General features: G+C 35.9%; 1 protein-coding gene across 2 annotated transcripts; it reads left to right on the top strand.

Moving 5' to 3' along the window:
- Positions 1-358: 358 nt before the first annotated feature.
- On the top strand, positions 359-6,074 carry LOC113347057 (protein CHUP1, chloroplastic-like). Of its 2 annotated transcripts, XM_026590643.1 has the most exons (8): positions 359-633; positions 3,137-3,747; positions 4,163-4,588; positions 4,676-4,807; positions 4,959-5,140; positions 5,253-5,364; positions 5,468-5,611; positions 5,730-6,074. In XM_026590643.1, exons 2-8 carry the CDS (start codon positions 3,169-3,171, stop codon positions 5,838-5,840), a joined length of 1,686 nt encoding a protein of 561 aa, XP_026446428.1. In that variant the 5' UTR covers positions 359-633; positions 3,137-3,168; the 3' UTR covers positions 5,841-6,074. The 2 variants fall into 2 exon arrangements, with proteins under 2 accessions (XP_026446428.1, XP_026446429.1); XM_026590644.1 differs by lacking the exon at positions 359-633 and having other exon boundaries at positions 2,899-3,747.
- Positions 6,075-16,137: the final 10,063 nt, after the last annotated feature.

Raw genomic sequence — 16,137 nt, 5'->3', positions numbered from 1 at the left:
CAACGATTTGAGCTGGCTCATAACCATTCCGAGTCGGTCACTCAAGTCCGACATCATCATGAGATCATAAAATCTATGCATGTACGCCACGTGTCTATCATAACTCCACAAATATGAGCCAGAAGTATATAATCACTCTCTAGATGATGTTAACACATGTTCCGTTTTGATGAGTCATGACGCTCTAAATTAATGGATTATTAATTGAAATTAAAAAAAAACGATGGTTTTTTTTCTTTGCTTGATGGTCACATTAAATTAGTTAGTGAACGTACGGAACGTTATTAATTCACATCTCAAAAGATGTGTTAATTTTTAACTTCTCAATGAATCAGGTTTTTCTTACTTTCACAATACCGCATGTTGTTGTTGTTGAATGTTCATGGCCGAAAGCTGCTTTTTATCTTCTCCGTAGAGTACTCTATAGCCTCTTCTCTTCTCTTTTCAGTTTACAACTCACGCTAGCTATATAAACAAGTTGACATGACAAAACATTGTTTTTCCTCATGACTCATCTCTTTCCCTCTCGACTCCGGCAGAGTTATCTGAAGATCGTTTGATGGATAGCCAAATGGGAAGAAATTAAACCAGAGTCCTTCTACTTATTTATTTCTTCATTCGGTCCATTATCAGGTAATCAACTTGATCAATCTATTTAGTAATAAACTTGAATTTATAAAATGCTTTTCGTTTGATTATCATCAGAGTTATCTTTTTACGATTTTGTGATAGTAAATCAGTAATTTATCTTAGACTTAGATCTGTGTTCCAGGGATGTTTTCCTGACAGGAAATCAATAAATTTTTAATTAATATGTCGATTTGCAGTAAGATACGCAGTGTGCCACACACAAGAGAGGTCGATTATTTACCATGTGATGGCATTTAAGTAGACTAGCTAGCCAGATTTATACCCTCATAATCCACATCCCTAGCTCAACTTGTATATAAGATAGCACGCCACAATATATCACATCTCTCATTCTTCTTGCCTTTGGTCCCCTCCTGTAATAATACTGATTTCATGCAATGCATACACAAAAGTGGCATTTGGTTCAAAAGGCAAACCCGTGATACCTCCGCAACAGGCAACTAGATTAGATGGCTGAGCTCCATGGTTTAGACTATGCACGGGACGGCTTGTCTTATATATGCGGAAACTTTTTGCGGATTTGTTAGCTTTCTGCAAGCCTGTGTAGAGTTGAATGTTTAGAAGATTTTTCTTGATCCCAACAGTGGTAACCAGGCCCTAGAGGATGCAGTGTGATGATTTTATTCTTTTGTTATCATCAAATGCTGGAAATCAATAGCATTTGATTATTTCTAGGTTCCAGTTTATATTTGCCAATTTTGAATGCATGTGTTTAGGGGATGTTTAGTGATGGTACAAAACTACTATAAACTAGTAGTATGTTAAAGTCACAAAAGGTGGATTTTGCACAAAAGCATAATCCCATTAAAGGAAATTAGATATGATTAATATGGGAATTCCGAGAAAAAAAAAGGTACAGAACCAAGATCCGAGACATAATTAAAATAAAACCAAGATCTGAGACAGAATTAAAATAAAACCAAGATCTGAGACAGAATTGAACTAAACTTAAATTAGCATCTAAGTGAAAGTTATTACACTCAAGTTGGGTGTAATGGGTTATTCTTTTTGGTAAGCTGTCAATGGAATAATGACTACCAAACCCAACATCTGAAAGGGAACCCTAGCTAGCTAGATACCCCTTCTCTGCCTTAAACAGTAGGGAAGAGACAAGAAATGGTCCCTAAAAAAGAACCCTTAGTTTTCCTTAGGTGCATCTACTTTGATGCTAATTAAGTTTTTTTTACAAAAATATAAATCTTTTTCACCACTACAATCCAATAGCGCATTGTATTCCTTTTCATTTGCATGTGAGTTGATGCCATTGCTTCTCATGTGTAGACATATAACTCGACTCTTTACATTTGGAACTTTCTCATTCTTCTAAATATGCATTAACATTTCTTTAAGTATTTTTGTATGGTATTCAATGTTTTGATATACTATGATTAGTGCCGTGTGATTCAACATTGCATTAATTGCTGAATAGAGAAAACAAAAACATTTGTTCATAAACTAGTAGTAGTACTTGTCAACTTACTCATTCTTTATTCAAAACACTAATTCTCTAATCTTTACTTAGAAGTTAATTGTTGTCTGCTTATTCTTGCCTTCTTATGCGAAAAAGCAGCATTGTCGGAAAAATCTTGTTTTCTCCATCATGACACAAAAATCTCACACTTAATTGCTTCGAAAAAGATCTCGAATATGATTATTTATTAGAGTGGTCTGTATCTTCAAGATTCACTCACGAAATCACTATATCTATGATTTTTGAACCCTTGCGAGGACAAATGGTGTGTGAGTCGGAAATTTTAGTTTGGAATTCTATGTTGCATTCTTCACCTTGGAAATTTTCTGTTTGTCTGTCATTCGATCGATGGTGGGCTCTATAAATTGTCACTTTAAAGGATTCATAGTTGGACCATAAGCTATTTACTTGCTTATTGCTTCAATCATAATGGTGATCCAACAACTCAAAAGAGTAGTGACAAATTTTGAGCTAAACCAGTACCAGAATATGATTAGTTAGTTGTCTTCGTTTCTCCATGTCAAGTATATGTCAAAGAATAGCTATATTTGCTACTTGCTCACACTATTACAAAAAACATACTTACTGTTAAACAAATCAAACCAGGCAACCCAAGTATATTTCCAAACTATTCACATCATGGGCCACCTAGGCCCGTCTCATTATTCGTAGATCATGCACGGCACTTTTGAGTTTTGATTGGATGCATCATCAAAATCTTTGATACACAGACAAATAACAGAAAAGAGAATTAAAAATTGGTACTTCTGGGACTTGGATGTATATATAGTATTATATAGCCAGCAGGTCCAAAGTACACACACTCTTTTTTGTAGGTTCAAAAATAGCATTTTGGTTTTTCTACACTATTAGATTAGTTGTTAGTCAACAACTCTTCAACCTCAGTAACTCTCACAAAAAATACTACTACTACCAACTTTAAGTTCTCTGGCTCTGTGATTATTGATGGAGATGACCCCATGAGCTGAATTTTTTTTGTATACTCTGTTGCAGTATCCTTTGTTGAGCCCAAGTTGGTATAAGCAATGAAGCAAGAAATTCCAGCAAAACCAAGTGAAAACAAGGTGATGCAGAGTACTCACTTACAAACAACACCATCTAGATTTAGATCAACAGCAACGAAAGTTGTTAAGGAATCGCCAAGATCAGAACTTGTTAATGGAGTTTCGCCTGGACTGAAATCAAGACCTGTAATTATGCCAATTCCAACAGAATCAAGTCCCTCAATTAATAGTCAACAGAAAGTTAGAAGATCTCTTCTGGGTTTGAATTGTAAACTCAAATTATCAACTAATGAAGATGTGAAAACTGTGAGTAGGTTTGGGAATAGGTCTCTTAATGAGCAATTTTTGAGGCCGCGACGGAATGTTGATTCGGTTGTTTGTGATAAAAATGGAGATGAATCAGAGGTGAAAGTGAAAGAATTACAAGAGAAACTTGCTGTTAGCGAGAATTTAGTTCAGAATTTACAAGATGAAGTCTTGGATTTGAGGAATCAGTTGGTGAAATTGCAAAGCTTGAATGAAGAACTCCAGTTGCAGAACAGAGTGTATGAAGAAAAATTGTCTCAGGCTAAAAATTCAGCTCGTTCTAATCATGATCAGGTAAGAACTAAATTCTTTTGTTTTATTTTTCTTGATTCTAATGATTTTTTTTACATGTATTTAAAATCATAACTCCAATTTTCGGGTTTCAAGCATTATCGTCGTTTTGACATTTTGGTCACCTAGCATTTTAATTTAGCACCATTTTGCTTAGTTAGATAGATTTCACTGAGTCGATACATTTGGTTGGAGTGGTCTGACATCCGACTCACTCAGTTAGATTCAGATGCCACATTAGTGCAAAATAAACTCTGGAATTGAAAAATAGTATACCATCTGTAAAGTAAAGTACACATCTTCAAGGAAAATGTAGAGTTTCATGTAAAAAAAAAAAGAAGGGGTGAGTTAGAAGCTGAATAGTTCCAAAATTTTGACTTTGTGAGGTATTTTTTGTTTTTTTATAATTCGGACAAAGATGGAAGCAAGTACTACTGAGGGTCTTCAAAGACCCAGGCTGGAAGATGTACAGGAATTTACTGGCCACAAACTGGGAATCTTGCAAGGACGAAAAGATGTTGCAATCGATAGGAGTTCTAACAAGCTTCCATCTTCGCCTTCAGTATCGATGCATTCTCTTCCTAATGCTGCAGATACCCAACCAAAGATTCAGCCAAAATTGTCACCGGCACCTCCCCCACCACCACCACCTCTTCCCCGTCTCCCTGGTAAAGCAGTAACCCCACGAAAAACTTCATCAATTGTGCAATTCTATCATTCATTAACGAGACAGGAAGGAAAGAATGAGACATCTCGTGGGACCAATCGGAACTACCCTGTGCCTGCTAATGCACACAACAGCATTGTTGGAGAAATTCAAAATCGCTCATCGCACTTGCTAGCTGTAAGCAATAATAACTTTCTTGAAAGTTCATTGTTTTGGTTTGAATGAAATTGTTTTTCTCTTAGATGGTACAAATTATGTTTGTAGATTAGAAGGGATATAGAGACGAAAGGGGAGTTCGTAAATTCTCTTATTGACAAAGTGCAAACTTCGGCTTATTCAAGTATAGATGATGTCCTGAAATTTGTAGTTTGGCTTGATGGTGAACTTGCTTCGTTGGTAAGTCCTGAAATTGTAGTACGTTCATAGTCTTTTGATGAGAATGAGATAGAATATTTCATTATGATCCGTTATTCTAGTTGCACTAGCTAGTAGGTGACTTGATTACTCTAGCTTATTGAGCTGGCTAAACTTTTCAAATATGAATCAGGCTGATGAGAGAGCAGTACTAAAACATTTCAATTGGCCCGAGAGAAAAGCTGATGCTATGAGAGAAGCTGCTATTGAGTATCGTGATCTTAAACGGCTAGAAAGTGATGTTTCTTCGTATAAGGATGAACCATTCATGCCATATGAAACTGCATTGAAGAAAATGGCTAACTTACTAGATAAGTATGTATATCAAATCAGAAAAAGAGCCTACATTTCCTTACGTCCACTTATGCTTATCTTTCTAGTTTAACTTAGAATTCTGAATTTTCACAATCTTCTATCGTGGGACCAGGTCTGAACGTAGTATACAGAGATTAATTACATTACGAACTTCCACAATGGTGTCTTATAAGGACTGCAAAATCCCTACAGATTGGATGCTCGATTCAGGGATGGTGTCGAAAGTATGTGTTACTATCCGACTCACTTTCCTTTTGAACAAGGAAGGCCTTGGGCTTCGTTATAGTAATTTTATCGAACTAATTCAGTTGTTTGTATTTATGACAGATAAAACAGGCGTCTATGAAGCTGGCTAGAATGTACATGAAGAGAGTTTGCATCGAATTAGAATCTGTCAGGAGTTCAGAAAGAGAGTCCACACAGGAAGCTCTTGTTCTTCAGGGTGTTCGATTTGCTTTCAGGGCCCACCAGGTAAATCAATATTAGTCTGGTGCAACATTTTGGTTGGATTGAAAAAGTACTGCATTGTAAATTCATTTCCTTATAGCTATACACGTACTAAAGTTGGTTCAAATTACCCTGAAAACAGTTTGCCGGGGGACTTGATTCAGAAACAATGTGTGCTTTTGAAGAAATAAGGAGGCGGGTTCCGGCACACATGGGAGGTCCTCGAGAGTTGTTATCCGGTTTAGCATCGTAAATACATGATAGAGTATCAGTTGCAATCTCTTATCTACTGTTGAAGCTGTCAGCGGTAATTAACGAGCTATCGTTGCTATAGTACGAGCTCGAGATTAACTTATATGAAAATATAAAGACAGCACCATTAGCTAGTGTTATATACATATAACATATTCAAATTGGAAGGAAAATGCTGTCAAAGATTGAGATAAATAAACTTCAATATATATTTTTTATTCGTTTTTCTTTCATAGTCTTCTGTTTAATTCTTGATAAATTTTGTGGCGTTTATACTCTTGAACTGTTATGGAAGTAAAGTTTTTGGCTTGACAAAATTTCTAGGGCATTACTACACTTGCACGAAGTTGTGCATTGTTAGCCTCAAACCTTCAGCTAAATCTTGCACGGATAACTTTCCTCGTTTAATTGGGGGCCTCTAGAAACAATTAGGGGCCTGACCAATTTATACCACACTAAACAATTTATACCCACACCAAACATTATGGAGTCCAAAAAGAGGGTGAAAATACTGTTTTACCCTTACTACTTAAATACCTATTAACCTAAACATAAGGCCCCCAATTCAGTTTCTAAAACAAAATCAAAAACCATTCCCCTTCCCTTTCATAACCGAGTTCTCTCATCTCTCCACCATTGGCGACCCAATTTTTTTTTCTTCGTCGATTCATCGTGGTAATCGTCGATACGAAAAACTTTAATCAACGATCAACTTCTTCAACAAACATGGCTCGAACCAATGAGTACAAAGGAAAGTTTGCTAACCCTAAGTTGGTAGAGAAACCCAAATTGAAGATTAATCTCAAAACCAAGCAAATATCAACTCGGGAAGAAATAGAAGAAGAAATGGCGCCGATTAGAAAGTAAGTGACTAAAACTCGCTTCTGTTTTGATATTTTCTTCAGTTTTGACTGTGAAATTGAGTTGTCGAACCGATTTTTTCAGTTACAGTGAATGGGTCGTTACTCTGTATTATTTTATAACATAACAACCCTATTTCTGCATGTATACTCCATGAAAAATCGTTAAATTGTATGATAATCTAGTGAACGACCGTAATTCTGCTACTACAATTTGTTTCCCTAGATTTGGCTCGTTACTCTGTATGATGTTATAACATAACGACCCTATATCTTCATGTATACTCTATGAAGAATCGTTAATTTGTATGATGTTATAGGGAACGATCCTAATTCTGCTATTACAAATTTTTGCGCTAGATTTGGCTCGTTAACTCTGTAACTGAATCCTTTGACGACCCTAATTCTGTTAAGAACAGTCTCTCTGTCTTAAAAATTGGTAGGGTCGTCATTATATATAAGAGAGTAGTGATTGAATTCTTTTGGTTTAGATTTTAGTCGTTACCTATATATAGTAACAGATGACGACCCTTGTACGGAAATAAAAATACTCACTGTCCAAAAAATTGATAGGGTCGTCACATATTAGTTAGACTCGTCCTATTAGGTATAAGAGTCGTTTTTTGTTTTGAACAAAAGTGTGACGACCCTTGTTCTGATAGCATGAAATACTGAACTTATTTGTTCCTTTGTTGTGTATGTTACTAATGTAGTAAAAAGAAAGACAAGAAACACATGCCCACTCCTCCTTCCAAACCTCCCCGACACACTAGATACTTAAATGCCGGTCCATTTCGAGGAAGAAAGTCGGATGAGGTACCGTTGTCTATGAACGAACCAAGAGACACACATAATGATTCGTCGGATTCGTCACCTTCTTCCACCCCTGTTGTATCTGTTTCCGGTAGCGATAAGGAAGAAATTATGGAACAAGAAGAGATTCATGACGATGGTAATGGTGGTGGTAATGGTAGTTCTGGAATAGGTGGTGGTGGTGGTGATGAGGAGGAGGAGGATGAAGGTAATGATGGTAAGGGTGTTGGTGGTGATGATGATGAGGAGGAGGAGGAGGAGAAAGAGGATGATGAAGGTAATGATGGTAAGGATGTTGGTGGTGATGATGAGGAGATAGTGGAAGAGCAGGTGAGACCGCGTACACGGAAGGATGGTCAAGTGTTTAAGTGTACCGTTATTATCTATTGTATTTCATTTCCTTCAATGCAACGCTATGCAAGATGTATGCCTTTTACGATTCAATGAAATGATTCTATGAAATCAAAAATTATGAAAATCCAGTGCAAGAGTCGTTACACCATATTACTACGGCGGCTAACGACCATTGATAACATTTGCAATGGCTTTCCATGATCGTTATGGCATATGACCACAAATATGACGACCCTAAGTGTTGCATTTTACAGAGAGTTTTGGTTTTAGAGTCGTTCCTCTGTTAACCAAAAAACATGACGACTCTAGATGACCAGTCTAAAAAGGATCGTCAGTCTGTATCATACTACCCTAAGGATTTTTCATAACCTGGAAAAGTTGCAGGTTTGAGTCGTTATTGGGAGTGTCAATATACTGACGACCTCACAAAGTCGTTTGGGTATACACATCCCGACTCTGACGACCCTTACATTGAGTTGTTCCATAGTGGGGATAATTCTACCACTTGGAGCAACAAACACACAAATCGAAAGGTATAAGATGTTTACTTGATTGTTTTGAGCTCGGGGTTCCTCATTTTGAGGATTGGTTCCTTCATTTTGATCAATGGGATCTTCATTTGCACCAATATTCATGGCTTCCTCTATTAACATCTCTTCATCAAACATCCAATCCATGGGATTAGTTGAGACAATGAGACCATCAACAAGATCATGTTTGTTATTTGAATCTTTACCAATATCATTTCCTCCACTAGAATCACTTATTTCAAATAACCCTAACTTTCCCCCAAAAACTCAACTTCTCCTTCCCCACAACACAAAAACACAATATTTCTTTTATCATAAAATTTACCCAAAATCTGATTTTAATCTAACTAAACTAATTAACATCTTAATTTACCAAATTAACTTAATGAACACTAATAATTTAGGGGTAGTTTAGCCATTTCAAAAAATTTGGGATAAGGGATAATCCATAATTGCTATTTTATGTCCCTTTTTGTCCTGTAGTGCATGGGCCCTAATTGTTTCTAGGGGCCCCCAATTAAAGGAGGATAACTTTGTCTTGCCCATTTTTAGCTAGGCCTGGTTGTGTGGTAAGATGAAGCCTTATATCATGTACTGTGTCCTGAGGGGGTGTATCATTAACTGCATAAACAACTAATTGAATATTTATAACTGAGATCAACTTTAAAAAGTATTGTTTTTTAGCCCTAAAGTCCACCCAAGGCTCAAAAAAAGAAAATGCTAGCTAAATATTAAACATCACCGATCTCAATCTTGGGAAGAAATGTTTGGGAGTTTCAATAACTATTTTAAAAGAGTCCAAGACCCAAACTTTTATCTCCCTCTTAAGTGTTGTTGAGAAAAAAGTGAATAACTGATTTTAAAAGAGTCAAAAAAGTGAGAAATAAATGAATAACTTTTATCTTCCCTAAAGTAGAACTACGTTGGGGAAGCACGTAGGACAAGCAATGTCTCTTTACCAAATGGCTGCTTTCTTGATAACTAAAAGTATGTGTCACAAAATTAATTATCACCTAAACAAATACCGGTGGGGGAGGATCCAAGATCAAATAAGAGAAAAATTCACATCATTGCTTAGGAGAGTATCTGCAAAACAAAGAAAGAAGGTGGGTTAGGTTTAAGAACAAGTGAAATTAACTTGGCTATGATGGCTAGAAGTGTGTGGAGGTTGGTTGAGAATCCATCATCCCTCCTAGCACAAGTTCTAAAAGCTAAATATTTTGCAAAATGTGACATATTGAATTCTAAATGTCCTGACAATGCGTCATGGGCATGGAAATGGCTCCATAATATAATGAATAAGATAAAACCCTTTATTACATGGGTGGTAGGGAAAGGAAATTTCATAGACCCCTGGTGTGACAACTGGATTCCAGGGAAAGAGGTTGCTACACCAAGAGCAAACTCTGTCCCTGGTAAAAATCTTAAACTTTGTGATCTTATTAACCAGGAGACAAGAACATGGGATGCAGCAAAGCTAAGTGCTGCATTCATCAAGACTCAAAAGAAAAGATTGAAAAAATCTCTCTTAGCCTTGAACCTTCTATTGATAGAAGAATTTGGACTCCATCTAAAGATGTAGTTTTCTCTATAAAGTCTGTTTGTTCTACCCTAAGTGTAAGAGGGGATGAATCTAATTCTGATTTATGGAGTGCAATTTGGAAATTAAAAGTTCCTGCAAGGATTCTACTTTTTGTTTGGAATGCACTCAAATGTGTTTTTCCAGTGAGAGAAATACTCCATAATAGAATTCATATATCAGACTATTTCCCTAAATGCAGAATGAAATTTGAATCAACAATGCATGCTTTATTTTCTTGCAAAAAGTTATCTAGAGTATGGAAACTCATAAACATTCAAAGCAATCAGTTCCAGGATTTTACCTTAATGCAATGAACCAGATATTGGTTGCAATTGTATCCCTATCAAGATTTAGCCTAAAGGGATGAGTAGTTCCCTTTGATTGCTTCGGTCTTGTGGTCAAATTGGGAAAATCACAATGATATAGTGCACAATGATAAGCATGAAGAAGAAGTGGCTAACCTTTCAAGAGCAAAAGCCATAATGTTGAACATGCCCAAAACTCGAATCATCAGTCTTATATATGCAATAATACAAAATCAATCAATCTCTATTCCTTGGATTGCTCCTTCTAGAAATTGGTTTAAAATAAATACCGATGGTGCTTGGAACTCTAACTCTGAAATTGGGGGATTGGGTTCCTTAATAAAAGATTCATCTCTCAACTTTCTCTATGCAGAATCAAAAAACTTGAAGTGTCTTTCAGCGGAAGAAGCTGAAGTGTGGCGAATCATAGATGCGTTGATCGCTGCAAAAGTTATGAAGATTGATTAGATTATTATTGAAGTTGTCGCTTCATAAGTGATTGAGAAGATTAATAGGAAGATATTTCTAGGAGATTTAAGAACTCATCACTTGTATCAAGATATAAAATCCTTAATTCTCAATTTCCGGTTGATATCCTTTAAGTTTGTTAACCGTACCTGTAATAGGAATGCCCATGAATTAGCTCAGTGGGGAAAAACAAATGCAACCCACATGGTTTGGGTTGTCCCACCAATCTGGCTCCTCCCTACCCTGTGTGGCGACTTCAGGAGAGGAACACAAAACTTTGATCTGCTTTCCCATCAAGTTGCTTCTTTCACTGTCAGGCATTTAGCTTGCTCTGAGTTTGAGCCTTTTTTTGGAGGGGAAAGAAAGGATATATATTGAAGAGGGAAAAACATTCACACGGTTGGATTAAAAGATCCCCAAGAAAAAGAAAAGAGGGTTATTTGCAAGTTAACTATATCCTTCCACTCGTATAAGACTTAATTCATAGAATAATCTTTGAAAATATCTGTAGAAGAGCTCCATAAACAGATATCTAAACAAAAACATGCACCGATTCGTTCTTCATTTTGCTTCTACCTCCATGCACCCTGTTATTTCGTTCCGACCATAACTCCCAGCTAATCCCAAATGGCAGAAGATGCCATATTGTTTTCTTTCTCACCGAACTAGTATCCAATCTCCATCTCTTCAACAGAGAGATGTAGTCTCTATTCATCACTGATTTCACGTTTAAGTAAGAAGTGAAGAAGTTCCATAAAAAAGTGCCCAGCTACATCTAAAGAACAGATGGTCCATTGTTTCCACAGATGAATTGCAGAAAAGACATAGGTTCGAAGAGATAACAACCCCTCGAATTTATAGCATGCTTCTTGTATGAACCAAATCATGTAACGCATCCCATATAATGAATAAAACCTTTGGAGGGGCTAGTTTGCTTTCTTAAACTTTATGTAGTTCCCACTTAGCTTCCACTTCAATTAGCTTCCACTTCAATTAGTCTCTTGTATGTATCTTTTGACGTACAATCCCCCTCAATACAATCTTTTGTGTCATGATTCAGTGCTAAATTACTAATATCATGTTTTAATTCCAACAAATAAATTCTTTCAGTCGGGTCTAAAGCTCTGGAAAATTACAGATTCCAACCTGATTCTGAAGTCCGCATATTAGCTAGTGTGTCATATTTCTACCGGCTAATTATGTATAGCCTTGGATATTTATCCTTAAGAGACATCTTCTGTAACCACCAGTCATGCCAGAATCTTATTATTCTCCCATTATTACTTGTATGGAGATATAATCATTAAAATATTTGTTAGATTTAAGAATCTCATACCACATGCTTTTACCAATTGTCTCATTGACTTGTGTTGGAACCAAACGGGTCTAAACTGCATTAGTTTTCTCACACATAATCTTCCTCTACCATGTTGTCTTCTCATTGCAAAATCTTCCATGCCACTTAGCTAGAAATGATTTATTTACCAATCTAACATTTCTGATTCCCAAGCCACCTCTACTTTTTGGTTTACACACTTTCTTCCATGAAACCCTTATTTTCATGTTTCACCCCATAAAATTTTTCCCGTAATGGTGTTGAGTCTTTTCTCCATAGAGACTGGAAAATAGTACAAAGAGAGAAAATAAGTTGCAACACTTTCGAAAGAGCTCTTAATCAGAGTTATTCTACCAACCTTGTTTAGAAAATTTCTTTTCCAATTAGGTGCCAATTTCTTCTGCATCTTTTGAATGACCGTCTCCCATATTGCAACACTTCTTCTATTTGCACCTATAGGCATACCTAGATAAATGATAAGTAGGATGTCAATTTTACAGCCTAGTTCCACCACCAAATCTTGCACTAAGTCATCAGTGCCCATACTAGTCATTGAACTTTTCTCTAAGTTCAATTTAAGACTAGTCAAAAGCTCAAACATCATTAGAATTATGAACAATCTTCTTACCTCCACCGTAGAAGCATTTAGCAAGATTAATGTATCATCAGGAAATTTTTAATGAGAAATTTTAGTACCTCCTTCAATCACCTGAAAACCACTTGGTCTATTTGTCTTCACTGCTTCATTCATCAAATTTGAAAGAACCTCCACCATTAACAAAAATAAAAAATAAGACAAAGGGTCTTCTTGTCTTATCCCTTAATATGGTTTTATTCTAGAAGTAGCAACCACAACTATAATAGAGAACTAAGCACCTGTAACACACCAATGAATCCATTTGATCTATTTTTCACCAAATTCATTTTTTCTCAGTATTGAAAACAAAGAGTTCCAGCTGACATTATCAAAAGCTTTTTCCAAGTTTATCTTACATAGAATATCAGGTTTTTTCTGCTTCAGCCTATTGTCAATACATTCATTCGCTATCAAAATGTCATCTAGAAATCTGCTTCTTTCATATGAAGGCCCCTTGTTCATTTGAAATAAGACTAGGCATCACCAACTTCATTGCTCAACAAGCAGTTTTGAAATTATCTTGTAGAAACTACTTATAAGACTCAATGGTCTGAAGTCCTTAGTTGTAGCTAAATCTTTCTTATTCGGAATACGTTTAAGAAAAGCCATAGTTAGTCTCCAATCTAACTTTCCTTTAGCGTAAAATTCATTAACAATGGCCATCACATCACTTCTCATTAAACTCTAGCAAGCTTTGAAGAATTCAATATTAATTCCATCATGGCTTGGTACCTTATCAGAACCACAACTCTTAATCGCATTCACCACTTCCTCCTCCTCAAAAGATCTCTCCAACCAGTCTGACTGAGCTTTATCTAAGAACTTGAAATTCATGTCATCAAAAGAGGGTGAAACTGGATTTTTGGAAGTAAAAAGTTTAGAATAGTTATTCCAAGATTAATTGTCTCTTGTATGTCATTGTATGCATTTATATTTAAGCGATTATTTGGTGGAGTCCAGTTTTGAGCTGGTTGGCACATGCATGCGGATCTGCCGTCTTCTATATCCCCAACAAGTCCAGTTTTGATCTGGGTAAGGGTAACCAAACATTCTTATGTGGCAAACACTTATATCCAACCCGCATAACATCAAACTGTAGAAAATTTTCAGTAAGGCGACCAACCTAGATTCTTTTCTTCCAACGCGTGTTAGAATAAACTTGACGAGTATGCGTCACTCGTGTTATAACCGACTCAAATCATGACGCGTGTTAGATCATGCAAATAGGTTAAGTCCTAATAAGTTTATGTTTTTGGCGATCTGAATTAATGGACAGAAGTGCAATCTCTATAGTCATATTGCCAGTCTTCGATGACACAAATTACTCATGGTGGAAAATTGCTATGCGCTCCTTTTTACAAGCCCGTGAATTTCGAACATGAATTCTTGTTGTAAAGGGGTATAATCCCCCAATATTTTCAAGAGATTGTACAACGGTTACGAAATGCGTAATAAATTATAGGGGTATCGAAATCAATGTTGCAAAGCATAATTCTGATGAATTAAACGTTGTTATCCATGTCATAATCCAAGATCTTCAACACCATGTGTCTGTGTGCACTACGTCAAAAGATGCTTGGGATGTCTTAGAAACCATATTTGAAGGGAATATCTCCGAGGAAGAAGCCAGGTTTTAAAACCTAACTTCTGACTAGGAAAACCTTCATATGTCTGATGAAGATTCGTCTACAGAATTTAGTCACAAAGTGTCTGAAATTGTTAATGCATCTCATGTGTTAGGAAAGACTATTCCTGAAAAAGATATTGTGACGAAAGTTTTGTGATCTTTGCAATCTCGATATGAGTCTAAGAAATATGTCATTGAAGAAGGAAACGATCTTGCTACGCTTTCCATAAACACTTTCATTGGAAAGTTAAAGATATTTGATCTCGAATTCTGCAAAAGGGAGAATGACCTCAAATCCAGTAATTCTGCTCTTACTACTGTTAATAACTCCTCTGCATTGTGCCTTGAACTTATTGTCAAAGAAGATGAGAATATTTTTAACTCTACTCTGTCAATGTTTATACAACATATTAAGAAAACTCTTAGACAGAGAAAAATAAATTCTCTTAAAAAAAATTCTCACGCAATTAAGGTTATGTACAACAAAGTTCGAATCAACAATGGCATTGTACTCTGTTCTAAGTGTCTTTGTTAGAGAATTTCTTAATCGAACTCACAAGTGTTGCTATCTCAAGCTTATTGTCAAATTTAGATGTCAAAACTATATCTTGATTTCTAGCCTACACTTAGTCGGGTCTCAGATTAGGATAGAAATGTGTAGTTGAGATTAGGATATCACTGCGTTCTACCGTTTTAAGGCGAAGATAAACATGATCTTTGGAGAACTTCAACATCAAAAGGTAAGTGAATACTGAACCACTTATATCCGAAGTTTTCACCTTTCTATCTTTGCGACATTGTCACATGACAAAATTAGACTGTACATGCATAACTGAACTTTCGAGTCAAGTTTATCTTGTATTCTTCTCGAAATATAACATTGAGCTTAAAGACCATTTTTTTCATGCTTGATAAATTGGTTTAGAAAAATTTATTGTTTATAACGTAATTATGATTCAAGATTTAATCATTTGAAAATAGCCTGGAACAGTGATATGTGTCATTGATGTTATGATTATTAGAGAGATATAAAACTATTGTTAATCTGGATACATGACAATATGTATACCAGTTCACATATTGGGAGAACTGTTGTAAGTCCAAAGCCGCAGTACATGTACCGATGTAGCTATAGTTTGGCATAAACTTTTGGTACGCATACCCGATATCCATACTATAAAAAATATGTTGATCGTGAACCAGGAAAGGTACACATACCTAGTATGCAAACCAGAAAAAATTTGTTGGTTTCAAAACCAAATCAGGTACGCATACCATAAAATATATGTGATTTCTTGAACTCGTTTTTGTCTTAAGGGTATCCATACCTGGTACACAAACTGTGACAAGAAAATTTTCGAACATGTATAGTATACGTACCTGGTACACGTACTTACCATGTTGAATATTTTCAGATGCGTCAAAATTATTTATATGAGATAATCAACATTTGAACAACTCTCTAAAAACACTGTCTAGACATTTTTAATCATATGTGTGATTCAAGAAAAGTCTTAAAGTGTTATATGAAAATGGTTAGTTTATCGTTTAATTGGCTAGCTTAGGCTAACCTTCATGAACATGTCACTATACACGGTTTGGTTACGGTCCATCCTAACCAGATGTATATTCTACTATGTCCATCTCAAAGTCAAGCTTTTCATCTAACAGTGGTTATTGATTGTTTGGTTGCAAAGCTATCTTAGCTTAAACCTAAAGCAACCTTGACCTTGAAAGTCTATAAAAGGAGAACCTCAAACAACTGGAATCTTTGAATCCCTGACAC

This window comes from Papaver somniferum, chromosome 2 (assembly GCF_003573695.1).
Source record: "Papaver somniferum cultivar HN1 chromosome 2, ASM357369v1, whole genome shotgun sequence".
NCBI lineage: Eukaryota > Viridiplantae > Streptophyta > Magnoliopsida > Ranunculales > Papaveraceae > Papaver > Papaver somniferum.
Note: the sequence above shows the minus strand (reverse complement) of the source record. Positions and strands in the feature narration are given on the sequence as shown.

Bases quoted from the DNA above. Each gene is read 5' to 3' on its own strand.
- LOC113347057 (XM_026590643.1), top strand. From the start codon at position 3,169: ATGAAGCAAGAAATTCCAGCAAAACCAAGTGAAAACAAGGTGATGCAG. The intron at 4,589-4,675 runs GTAAGCAATAAT...TTATGTTTGTAG, and splicing joins GCTCATCGCACTTGCTAGCT to ATTAGAAGGGATATAGAGAC. The intron at 5,141-5,252 runs GTATGTATATCA...TCGTGGGACCAG, and splicing joins ATGGCTAACTTACTAGATAA to GTCTGAACGTAGTATACAGA.